At 42.7% G+C, this 13,083-nt stretch overlaps 1 protein-coding gene across 1 annotated transcript in view; it reads right to left on the bottom strand.

Annotated features, from left to right (window-relative positions):
* Positions 1-8,090, bottom strand: part of Cct4 (chaperonin containing TCP1 subunit 4) — a 12,722-nt gene extending 4,632 nt beyond the window's left edge. The window contains exons 1-7 of the mRNA XM_005366471.3: positions 7,868-8,090; positions 5,419-5,471; positions 4,485-4,574; positions 2,932-3,040; positions 2,186-2,328; positions 730-851; positions 184-316 (exon numbers count right to left, since the gene is read on the bottom strand). Coding sequence (XP_005366528.1) covers positions 184-316; positions 730-851; positions 2,186-2,328; positions 2,932-3,040; positions 4,485-4,574; positions 5,419-5,471; positions 7,868-7,994 — 777 coding nt within the window. The 5' untranslated portion in view covers positions 7,995-8,090. The remainder of the gene's footprint in view (positions 1-183; positions 317-729; positions 852-2,185; positions 2,329-2,931; positions 3,041-4,484; positions 4,575-5,418; positions 5,472-7,867) is intronic.
* Positions 8,091-13,083: the final 4,993 nt, after the last annotated feature.

The raw sequence follows: 13,083 nt of genomic DNA, 5'->3' as shown, positions 1-13,083 counted from the left end.
GGGAGGCAGAGGCAGGCGGATCTCTGTGAGTTCGAGACCAGCCTGGTCTACAAGAGCTAGTTCCAGGACAGGCCCCAAAGCTACAGAGAAACCTTCATCACTAATACAGTATTTTCAATTTTTATCTTTAAGAACATATCTTATTAAGAAGTTACAACAGGAACCAACTTGGATTGTACTTACATCTGTTTTAGGAGCAGATAAGCAAAACTGAATAAGACCAATTTTGGCCTTCTCAACTCTTGAGATGCCAGAATTTGCCACTTTCTGGGTGAGAACGAGCCCTTCCACCAGCTCACAGTCATCTATTGTCCCCCTATGAAAAATAATCAGAGCAATGAAAAGTGCTTCCGTTTCATTCTCAGAGCCCATTCCCAGAATACACTTCCACACCACCATACAGAAGTAAACGCAAACCCTTGAGATTACCATACCAAAAAAGTTCAAGCCAGCACATGTTTCCTAATTTCTATTCTTAGAGAAGTTATTTTTCACCCATGTTATATCCACTGGTCCAGGAAGGTGATCAGCCTAAGGATCTATTTGTTGTGCTTTGTTTTTAAGAGTTCTGAGACAGAACCTCACTCTAGCTCAGACTGATGTGGCACTCACTATATTATACCAGGCTGACCTGAACACAGGTATTCTATGTCTAAACCACCACATCCAGTTCTTCCTTGAAAGTAATCTGGTTTGGGTAACACTGGAATTGAAATTAGAGATGCTTACCCAAGCTTCTTCACTATTTTAATATCTCTAAGATCTACACTGGTAGCCGTGGCTGGGTCAATCACTTTCATCACCGCATTGACACTCATTGGAGAGAGTAGACTTGAATACTGAGACACAACCTAGATTTAAAACAGAAAGTTACTTTCAGAGACACAGTAATTAAAAAGACAAAACAACCAAACAATCTTGGATTTGCAAGGGCTTGTTACCACCTATTTGGATATGGTAGCTAGAAGGTACCCAGAGACTAATGGTTAAAGATGCCCCCCACCACAGCTGAAGAGATGGCTGAGTTAGGAGCACTGGCAACTCTTACAAAGGAATGGTTCAATTCCTAGCACCCACATGGCAGTTCACAACTGGCTCTAAATCCTGCTTCAAGCGATCCAATGTCTTCACCTAGACATACATGCAGGCAAAACACCGATGTACTTAAAATACAAATAATTTCTTTAAAAAAAGACACTGTTTTTACTATGTTCTATGTATCATTTAGATTTATAACTAGAGGAAATGAATGCAAAAAACTGAACTGTACTTGGAGAAACAATGATAGAGCAGATGGTAACATGAAAAGATTTTATTAAAATCCTTGCTTATAAACTTAAAAAATTATGTGTATGAATTTCTCTTCAGCCCCGACTTTTAAATTTATTATTTCACCTGAAATTTCCCCCAAATTTTGTTTCATCACTATTTTAAATTTTATAGATAAAAAGTAGCACACACATAAAGAGCTGGCTATTATGGATGGGCAATCCATGTTGAGTTCAAATATGGCAGCCTTTGATTTGCAGATGGGAAGTTCCCAATAGCATTTCAAAGCCTAGGACTTAGCTTTATCAAAAAGTGTTAAAATGAGCCAGGCGGTGGTGGCGCACGCCTTTAATCCCAGCACTCGGGAGGCAGAGGCAGGCGGATCTTTGTGAGTTTAAGACCAGCCTGGTCTACAGAGCTAGTTCCAGGACAGGCTCCAAAGCCACAGAGAAACCCTGTCTCGAAAAAACCAACAGAGACTAGGCTGGCCTTGAACTCACAAAGATTCACCTGTCTCTGCCTCCCAAGTGCTAAGATTAAAGGCACCAGATTAACTGCCCAGAGAATCTTCTAATTCTTTTGTTAGCATTATTGATCATTTTACCTCAATCTTAAAACCAATTCAGTTATAGAAACTATTATGACCCAGTTTTTTTTTGATGTATTATGCATACAGTGTTCTGTACATCTGCAACCCAGAAGAGGGAACCAGATCTCATTACGGATGGCTTTGAGCCACCATGTGGTTGGTGGGAATTGAACTCAGAATCTCTGAAGAGCAGCCAGTGTTCTTAACTCTGAGCCATCTCTCCAGCCCCACCCAGTTGTTCTTGAGGCAATGTTAGATACATCATTCATGACAATACCATAAGACACCATTAGCTGTAATTTAATTGTCCCTTAGTGGTAGTCTCACCTTTGAATTCAAAGAAGTGGTTGCGCTATTTAACAAAGTTTCTCTGTCGCTCAGCTGCACAGGTCGAGACATGTCAGTAAGGATTTCAAGACCCTTTTCCAAAGCTTTTTGGAATGATTCAGAAATGATGGTTGGATGGATACCTGTCATTTATGAACCAAGTTAATTATGACAAACTACCATGTCATATTTTAAAATGTTTTACTCATTAAAATGTCAAAGTAATTTAAAACTTCCCCTTCCTCCTTTTTCCTCAGGTTGACCCCAGGGCCTCCAGCACACTAGGCAAATATAAAACTACTACACTATACTACGAGGCTCCAAATATTTTTCATTCAAACTAATTTATAATTCAATTGTAAAGAGAATGGCTAAATAATTGCTGGTTATGGACAGCAGTTAACCTACCTGTTCTACTTGAAATAGATCAATACATTTTTATGTAAAATTAAAGCAGGGTGACCAGAGAGTTGTTACTATGATTAAACACTACTTATCAAAGTAAGAGTTCTATTGTCTCATCTAAGACATCTTTGTAAGCCTTAGACTAGTAATACTACTATCATTGATTTCTGAAAAGCAGAACTCTATTTCTATAAAGTCTTGCAAATCAAAAGCAAAGTAAAAATTCTTGATAAAAGTAGTACTTTAAATATTAAAATCCACATTACTTAATAACATGGCTTTTATGCATTTTGCCTTTTAAAAAAACTGTCATTCTTAGTAAGCAAGCATATTCTACATACCTTTCTGCAGAAGCTTGGTACAGGAGTCTAAGAGAGAGCCAGCAATGATGACAACCGATGTGGTGCCATCCCCCGCTTCTATGTCTTGAGCCTTAGACAGCTCCACCAGCTATATAAACAGAACATGCCAAGATGCTGAGAAACGAGAACCCAGCAACATCTAACTCAAACCATCACACCAATGTCACTAACACAGAATTACAAAATTTAATACATTCCTGACATTTGATTTTTAGTTTACTTTGGGCTTCATTTAAAGACAAACTGTGGTATACAAAATTATTCTTATAATGGTCTCTAGTTTAGATTGTGGATTGTACAGAGAAGTTCTCAGAAAATTCTCTTTAAAGTCCTATCCAAAAGCATCAATACTTAGGGCCTGTGATGTGGCTCAGTTGGAAGAGTGCTTGCCTAAAACCCCTGAAGCCCTGGGTTTGAGCCCCAAACCAGTATAACGAAGGTGTGGTGGTGCACATTTAATTCCAAGACCTAGAAGGTGGATCAAGTTCAATGCTTTCCTTTGCTACACAGCCAGTTCTAGGACTAGTCTAGGCTAAAAAGATACCCTTTCTTAAAAAAATGCAGTAAGGTCTCATAGGTATCTCATAGATGGAGAACATATGAAGTCATTCCATGTGGGAACATAAACACCTTTGCCAAGTTTTTCTCAAGTGACCACAGTAAGCACGATCTTACCCATTTACAAGTCACGTTTAAGTAAGGGACCTTTTCTGAAGCAGGGTTCTATGTTGTCTCTACCAGGCTCTAATGATCCTCCTGCCTCACATCCAGAGCACTTAAGATTACAGAAACTCATTGCTGTGCCAACAGTATGTTTTAACAGACAGCAATTCTTAAAGTACATTATAGCAAACACAACTTCTTGCCGTAAGGCTAATTGTGACTCTTGAATTATTATTTTTTTAAAAAACACCAGTGAAAACTAACATGATTTGATGTGACTAAAATGATTTTATATTCTAGGAACTGTGGATGTAGCTCAGTAGTATAGTGTTTGGTGAGCATCTACAATGCCATGGGTTCAATATACAGCACAGAATAAGCAAACAAAATTAGTTCTCTTATAGGACACCTCATACTCAAAAAACAGTATCTTAAAAATGCATATTTTTAGTAAAGATAAAAAATTCTTGCGGGGCGGTGGACGCCTTTAATCCCAGCACTTGGGAGGCAGAGGCAGGTGGATCTCTGTGAGTTCGAGACCAGCCTGGTCTACAGAGCTAGTGCCAGGACAGGCTCCAAAGCTACAGAGAAATCCTGTCTCAAAAAACCAACCAAACAGACAAACAAAAAAACGCCCAAAACCCAAACAAACAAACAAAAAAAAAACCAAACAAAAAATCCCTGTTTAAATAGCATACATTTCAACTCCATTAAATATTATACAAATACAGTTTAACCAGATAGCACATGCCCGTGCCTATAACTGCAGTACTCCGGAGGATGAAGCTGAACTGCTGCCAAGTTCAAGGGTAGCCTGAGCTATACAGTGAACATCTGTCTCAAAAAACAAACTACTTATTTACACTTACCATTCTGGCTGCTGGGTGCAGTACCTGCATTTGTTTCAGAATGGTGGCGCCATCATTTGTAATGGTCACATCACCTTTTCCATCTTGAATCTAGAAGATTTGTTTTTGAGAAATTTAATCCAGTACTCTACAAGCACTATTCCATTTACTATTATTACAAACAAGTTAATGTATACCTATTGCCTAATCTTAAATTCTTTGATTAGTATAACAATATAAAAACATTCAGTTTCTACCCAACTTTTGCAAAAAAGTAACTAGCTCTGTCTGGTTACTTTATTGTTAAGTGTGTGTGTGAGTGCGCATGTATACATCTGAGGGCAGTGCTCAAAGGTGTCAGATCTGCCTCTTAAATTTGAGGATACATCAATCCAAAGTTATTACACTGTATCTGTTTTATACTGCCAGTCAATTAAGAAAAAGAAGTTTGGGTCCAAGGACTAGAAGAAAGGTGGCTGGGAGGGGGCTACAGGACCATGAGGGGTGGGGTGGGGCAATAACAACCTGAAAAGTTGAATGGGGCATGGCAGTTCATACTTGTAATCCTAGTACCTGGGTGCTGAAACAGAAGGATTAAGTTCAGGCTTCAAAATAAAGGAATAAATAAAGAGCCAAACATGGCGGTACAAGCCTGTGATGCCTACACTTGAAGGATCAAAGACAGTCTCAGATATTTAAGACTGACTCAAATAACAAACAACTCAAAAGGAACTAAACTATATAGTTAAATGCTATCTAAGCAATCTCTCCTTTTAATGAATTCTAACACTTTGAAGGGGTTTGAGGGAGAGGGGGCAGCACATGTAAGGGTTCCACCTTGCTCCATATAGGCAAGCGCACTACCATATTTGCCAGCCCCAGACAGCACAAACTTTCATCAGACCTCAGAATGCAAACAGGAGCTCTCAAGAATAACTTATTTATTTATTCATACCATTTTGTCCATTCCTTTAGGTCCAAGGCTTGTCCTAATGGCATCAGCAACCGCTGTTAAATAGAAGAAAAACAGAAACCAAGACTTAAAAGAGCCAAGTGCTTTGTTTCAAATCTGTCCTACAGATTATGGTATAAACTAGAACACTTCACATGTGTTATGCCTATGCCTGTGAGATTCAAACTGGCACAATCTAGTCTTATGTTCTGAGAGTTTTATTTCCTTTATTGGTTAAAACAGGACAAGCAAGGGCTGGAGAGATGGCTCAGTGGTTAAGAGCATTGCATGCTCTTCCAAAAGACCCGAGTTCGATTCCCAGCAACCACATGGTGGCTCACAACCATCTGTAATGAGGTCTGGTGTCCTCTTCTGGCCTACAGACATATATGCAAAACAGAATAGTGTGTCCATAATAAATAAAAAAAAAAAACAAACAAAACAGGACAAGCAACAAGGGAACAGTCAGACGGCCTAACAGTACACAACTCACTCATCTGCCTTCTCTCCCGCAAGAATATAATCTACTGGAAATACATTTGTAGTCTAATAAATTTTCTGTACTCCACAACTAGTATGCTTTTGCCTGTATCAGGTAAAGAGTAAAGAATTTAACAGAAAATAGGGAGTATTTGTGGTAATATGTATCATGTATTTCATGACTTTGGTCTAGCAGTCAGTATCAGTTTCAGGTGACCTTAGTGGACCAGCTTCAAGATACTCACTACCGAAAGAAATACAGTATTTCAGACTTTACATTTCTAGAAGGTTAATCTGTAGCACAAGTTAAGTACAAGACAGAGACTGTTAAATGATTCACACTGAACTACCAGTATTTTGTGTCTGTGCAATTTTCCTCATCATTAGCAGGTATTATTCTCTTTATTCGAGGACAAGGGGGATAGTTAACTAGATAACACCAAAACAAACTAGTGCCCAGAACTAAACTCAAGCTGTAGAAGCCTTTCTCACTTCCTAGGGTTTTGTTTTGGAAAAACTAGTTTGCCCTTGGCTCTTTGAAATAACTAGTTAGGTTTACAGGCAATTTGGGTGACCCCCACCTTCCTAAGTGCATGGCTTCGTTTGTCCTGTTTGAATTTTTTGGTGTACCTCGCCTTTGAAAGGTGACAGTGTCGGACAGTTTCTGTCAACCTGACACAGTTAAAGACATCTCAGAGGGAACCTCAATTGAGAAAATGACAATTAAGACTGGGCTGCAGGCAAGCTTGTAGGAAATGCTCTGAATTAGTGATTGATGGAGGAGGGCCAAATTCACTGTGGATGGGACCATTTCCTGGAGGTGGTCCCGAGAAAGTGGGTTGGCACTCCTTCAAGGTCTCTGCATCAGCTCCTGCCTCTAGGTTCCTGCCAATTGAGTTCCGACCAAATAACCCCCCCCCCAATTAGTGTTGGGCATCGGTGTTTCCTCACAGCACTCAGATGGCCCTAGACTTTATTTTTCAACATCTCAAAGATTCCACTTAGTACTACTTCAGTAATTACTGAACTCGATTTCCAGGTCTTAGGTATTCTCTCCAAACTTGCAAGCGCCCATCTGATCAAACTGACTTCCTTTTATCCTCCCGCACGCTCTTCTTACAGCGGGGCTGGTGACTTGCAAAGCCTGCGAGGTATACTTTACACACCTCCCATTTCCTCTTCCCAACAACCCGACAAATGACCTGTGACCTCACCCCACTTAGGGTGGTACTGGAAATAAAGCCACACGTTTTCCAGGATCCCAGGTCCTTCAAGGTAAGGACCTTTGCAATTTCACTTCTCACACCATGCCTTTTTCCTCCAACCCAAACAACTACATTCCAGACATACCCAGGCAAGGCCCTCTAAGGCTCTGGTCATAATTTTCCTTCCACTTTCCTTCTGTTTCAGCTGTTTCTCCAAATCCTTACATCTACAGAAAGCTATCTTCCCCGAAATTTGCAGTAAGGGAGCTACTTTGGTTCAGAATGTTAAAAAAGCATAAAACAACAAGACACAGAGACTAAAACTCAGGTCTGTCTGGTTTTCACCCTGCGCTCCGTGATAGCGCTCCAACTTACATTACTGTCCAAACAGTACCACCGAGCCAAGCAAAGCCCATTTAAGTTGCATCTTCATAGACTATGGTCAAAAGAAAAAAAAAAACACTACGCCGTCTACCACTAGGCCTTACAAACAGCCACGCTTTCCTTCGGAAGCGTCAGATCTCAAGCTCACCGCCCCAGCCCTCGGCTTTTAGGCTGCTGCTCTCCGCACCCACGTGACACACACCGCACAAGCCCGCGGGAGAAAACTATGGGGCACCCAGACCCACGACGGGGCGTGTCCAAAGGCCTCCACGCTCGCGGGCGGGCGCGCTCGGCACAAAGAGGCGCCCCCCAGGGCGGAACACCCGCAAAGAACGGAACGCGCCCCGTACCCCGGGCCCGCACGGCCGCCAGGGGGGCGATACCTTTGGCCGCCGAGATGTTGCTGAAGCGGATCTGGGCCGGCTTGTCGCGGTCCTGGTAGGCGCCTTTCCCGCGGCTGCCCGGCCCCGCGGCGAGCGCCCCGCTTCTGGGAGCTACGTTCTCCGGCATGGCGACCTTGGCGACGTGGGCGCGGGGTCAGGAGGACCGATGGACACGGATTCCGGCCCGCTGCGGAGTAACGGTCTCTGGCCGCCGCCTCCTCCTGCACGAACCTTCCAGAAAGCGACGCCGGCAGAGGAGGCGGAAGCCGAGAAAGGGGCCTTCGCCGCTCCTGGCTCAGGCGTGACGTAAGAGGCTGTCCGCGGCGCGCCGGGTGCGGGGCGCTGCGAGGGAGCGGGAGGATTTATAGGCGTGGTTGGGACTTGCTGTCTCTTACCATCCTCCGCTGATGGATGCTGATCGTGTTCACGAGGCCATGACAGCCCTGGCTTTGTTCCGGAGTGGGTGTGGTGCAGTCGGCTTTTTCGTGACGTCTAAATCTAAATTTTATTCCTAGTTTATTCACTTTGTAAAGGTATTGGAGGAGAGATTTGCAATGGGTAGATTCTCCCCTTTTGTTTTGTATTCATTTTGGCTACCTAGGGATATACATACACTGGTTAAATAAATGGCACCGAATCTTAATAGTTGTGGGGACTTCCTGCCAAACCCGTAAACATACGGAATATATTTTATTTTTTTTTATTTTTATTTTATTTTTTGGTTTTTCGAGACAGGGTTTCTCTGTGGCTTTGGAGCCTGTCCTGGAACTAGCTCTGTAGACCAGGCTGGTCTCGAACTCACAGAGATCCGCCTGCCTCTGCCTCCCGAGTGCTGGGATTAAAGGCGTGCACCACCATCGCCCGGCAAACATACGGAATATAAACATCTAATAACCGATTAGCAGTTAATTGCTAAACAAAGTGAGACGTCTGGGCTGGAGAGAGAGCTCAGTGGTTAAGAGCACTGCCTGCTCTTCCTAAAGGTCCTGAGTTCAATTCCCGTCAACCACATTGGTGGCTCACAGCCATCTGTAATGAGATCTGGTGCCCTCTTCTGGCCTGCAGGCACACATGCAGATAAAATACTGAGACTACTGTATAAACAAATAAACAAACAAATAAATATTTAAAAAAAAACAAAGTGAGACGTCTTCACACCCTTTACCTTAACTAATCCTCATCATAGTCCCACGAAATGGGTGCCATTGTCTTCGTGGATGATGAAGCTGAATCCCAAATAAAAGCCAGTCCAGAGCCAGAACTCCATTTTTAGGTACGCTGCCACTTACCTATAGTGACTGACTATAGCAGTTCATATAGGTGATACTCACTATTAGCTCACAATTAATTGTTAAGAGCCAGTAAGGTGCCAGATGCCCGCAGTAGGTTAAAGAAGAATTGTTTCATGGAGCTGTTACATGCATTCAGGCTGTTAGGACTAAGAGATGAAGTGTTCAAGCCTGCCCCTAGTGGAGACATCTTTTCCAAAGACCAGTTTACCCCTTGCAGCACACAAATTCTAAGGTTGTTGAAACGACTGCTGTAATATGAGGGGAAGAGTTACTGCTACTGGTTTGAACTATATGTCTCCCATAGTTTTAGATATTTGGATGCTTGGTCCCCAGCTGGTAGCTCTGATTGGAAAAGCTTAAGGGGTGTAGCCTTGCTGGAGTGAATATGTCACTAGGGGCGGAGTTTGTTTTGAAAGCTACCGAGCCATTCCCAGTTTGCAGTCCCGCTTCCAGTTTTCAGGTTGAGATGTGAGCTCTCCGCTGTTCGTTCCTGCCGCTGTGCCCGACTGTGGCCAAGCTTCCCTGCAGTGCCAGTGATGGACTCTTGGCCCTCTGGAACCATATCCTTTCCCCCTCAAAAACAAAAACAAACAAACAAAACCCTTGGCTCTATAAATTGCCTTGGTCACGGCGTTTTAGCACAGCAACAGAAAAGTAACCAACACAGGCCCTCTGATGTCTCCAGACCCTGAAAGCAGGAGCCAGAAGTGTTGTAGGAAAGGGGCCTTCAATATGCCTTCAGGAAGAGATGCAGAGACAAGGAACCCGGAAGCTGAGTGAAGTCTGAACAAACAAACCTTGTTAAAGTCATCCTTATCTTCTTAAAAGGCCTTAGCTCAAACCCCTTTGTCATGCATCGCTTTTTTGAAATTTACAATTTGTCTAGTTAGCATTTAGCAAACTATTTTTTTTGTTCTTCATTTTCTCCTGAAGTCTTCTATGTCTTGTAAAACTTAAATTTATGTTTTTCTTCATTTATCTGTCTTTGTCACAAAGTTGTTTCCAAAGCTCACCTGGTGACCCACTTGGGAGGCAGAGGCAGGTGAATCTCTGAGACTTACTTGGTCTTCAGAGTGAGTTCCAGGACAGCCAGGGATACCCAGAGAAACCCTGTCTTAAAAAAAAAAAAAAAAAGTTCTATCCAAGAACCCAAGATGACCAGAGGATTTTGTTCCTTCTTATTGGCCAAGTATAAAAACTGGCATTACATAGATTTCTGAATGTATACATTACCTAGTCCTCGTCCATCTTTCAGATGATTACCCTAGATCACCACTCTTGCAATGCTACTTACAATAGCCTCAATGTTACTGTTTCACACCTCCACGTGGAGACAGCATTTCACTGTGTCCATAACCTGCACAAGCTGAGCTCATTAGTCTCTACTTCTAGGCACTAATTAGTAAAGAACCTAAGGGCATTGTACTCGAATTAATTTCTTTGCGTGTAATTTTTCTCTTACAAAAATATATGCTTTAAAGACAAGACCGTTTATCTCTGTATCCTCTGCAGCTTAGTCGAATGGCTAGCACAAACTGCTGAGAGAAGAAGAAGCGGTATTAAGGCAGAGTTGGAAAAGGCGGAGATGAGACCAGGCAGGGAGAGTTTACTGCAAAACCACAGGGTCCTTGAATCTGCCCTCTGTCAGTTCACATTACAGGTATTATTTTTGTGTGCATATGTGTGTGACGAGGAGGGGCGGCTTGCATGTCCTGCATGTGTGTGGAAGTCAGAAAGCAACTCTGTGGAGTCAGTTCTTTCCCACTCAGGTCATATTGTTTGTTGGCAAACACCTTTATCTGCTGAGGCACCTCACCAGCCCCAATCAGTTCATATTTTTAAGCATTCACTTTATTTTATATGTATTTCTCCCGCGTGTGTGTATCTGCGTGCACCGCTTGTATGCTCAGTGCCCATGGAGGTCAGAAGAGGGCACTGGATTCCCCTGGGACTGTAATGACAGATGGTTGTGAACCACCATGAGGGTGCTGGGAATTGAACCTGGGTCCTCTGCAAGAACAGCAAATGCTCTAAACCACTGAGCCATCTCTTTAATCCTCTACACTTTAAAAGGATTTATTTATTTTTACATATGTGAGTGTTTTGCCAGCATGCATGTATGTACAACACATATGTTCAGTGCCTGTGGAGGTCAGAAGAGGGTGTTGGAACCTGTGGGGCTGGGTCACAGTAAGGTGGCTGGAATCCATCTGTGTGGGTGCTGGCAATCAAACCTGGGCCCTTTGTAAGAGCAATGAGTGCTCTAAACTGCTGACCCGTCTCTCTGACTCCCAGTTTACATTTTGTTTTGTTTTTGTTTTTTTGAGACAGGGTTTCTCTGTGCAACAAGTCCTGGCTGTCCTGAAACTCACTCTGTAGACCAGGCTGGCCTTGAACTCACAGCGATCTGCCTGCCTCTGCCTCCCAAGTGCTGGGATTAAAGGCATACACCACTACCGCCCACCCAGTTTCCATTTTTAATGTTTATAAAATTATTACTTGTTTTCCTGGAACCATCTGCTCGCTTGGACTTAGAATAGCGTATTTGACCATGATGGAAGGGAACCGTGCCTAGAAGGGTTGTTCACAGGGTTTGAAGTTTCCCTGGAGTCTTGTCTTATTTGTTGCACTTGAAAATTCTCTTGATAGCCTTGTGCCAAGGTTTGCCATCTGAAATACCTGTGATTTGAAATTTGATAAAAGACGGCTGTAGTTTGAGCCTTTTGTTTGAAAAGCATTCTAAAATGCAGCTGGTGCCAACTTGCAGCAGCAGCTGTGACAATAGCAGCCCCTGGTGGCAGAAGAACGAACTTCCTTTTTTTCTTTTCTTTGATCTCTTCACACATATGATGGCAGCTACTCATACACATACATACATACACACAGTAAATAAATGCTAAAAAAAACCCCAGCTCTTGGCAATCACTGAAATGACAGAAACTTCATAGAAAATGGGTAAATAAGTAGGAATATAGGCAGCCAAAATATACCCAGGTAGTATTCACTCTCAAAACCTAAGAAATGTGGCCAGGCTCGAGAGGTGGCTCAGGGGTTAAGAGCACTCACTGCCCTTCCAGAGCATCTGGGTTCAGTTCCCAGCAGCCACATCCAGTGGGTCACAGCCTCTTGTAATTGCATTTCCAGCAGCTCCAAAGCGCTCTTCTGACTTTCTTGGGCACCTGTCTGAAGATGGAGCGCACACACACACTAGGGCGCATACACATAAAATGAATAAACAAATCTTTAGTGAAGAGAAAAAAGATGGAGATGGCTCAGTGGGTAAAGGCAGTTGCGGCCAAGTCTGACCACCGGAGTTCAGTCTCTGGAATTCACATGGTAGAAGAGAACCCATTCTTGTAATTTGGTTTTTTACCTCCACACGCATGCTGTGGCATGTGGGGACACACACACACGAAGTAAACATAATAAAAATTTGAGAAACGAAAAACTGCAAGATAACTTTTTCTATGTGTCAGATGACAAACACCACAGAGAATAATTTGACCACAGCCTTTCAGGCAGAAGATTTAGAAGTTATGTGCTAGAGTGCTGTTTTGTCCCACTTGCTACCTTTCTGCCCCCTTTTCTCTTCTATCCATTCCTTGCAACCTCTTTTGTTTGTTTGCTTTCTTTGAGCTAGGATGTCTCTATATAGCCCTGGCTTCGAGGAACTCACTATGTAGAAGAGGCTGGCACTGCCTCTGCCTCCTGGGTGTTGGGAGTAAAGGTGTGCCCACCACACCTGGCCTTTTTGCAATCTCTATAGGAACATTTAACACACAAGTATAGTTTGCCTCAGGGTTGTTTTCTTGAATGCACAAAAATATTTCTCAAGTGCCTTTTAGAAAATCATGGATAATGTCTAGGGACTTAACGGTACACAAACAGTGACAATACGATTTTTTTTTTTTTTTTTTTTTTTTT

The sequence above is a fragment of the Microtus ochrogaster genome, unplaced genomic scaffold (assembly GCF_000317375.1).
Source record: "Microtus ochrogaster isolate Prairie Vole_2 unplaced genomic scaffold, MicOch1.0 UNK9, whole genome shotgun sequence".
Lineage (NCBI taxonomy): Eukaryota > Metazoa > Chordata > Mammalia > Rodentia > Cricetidae > Microtus > Microtus ochrogaster.
The sequence above is the reverse complement of the archived record's forward strand: the minus strand, read 5'-3'. Positions and strand labels throughout refer to the sequence as shown.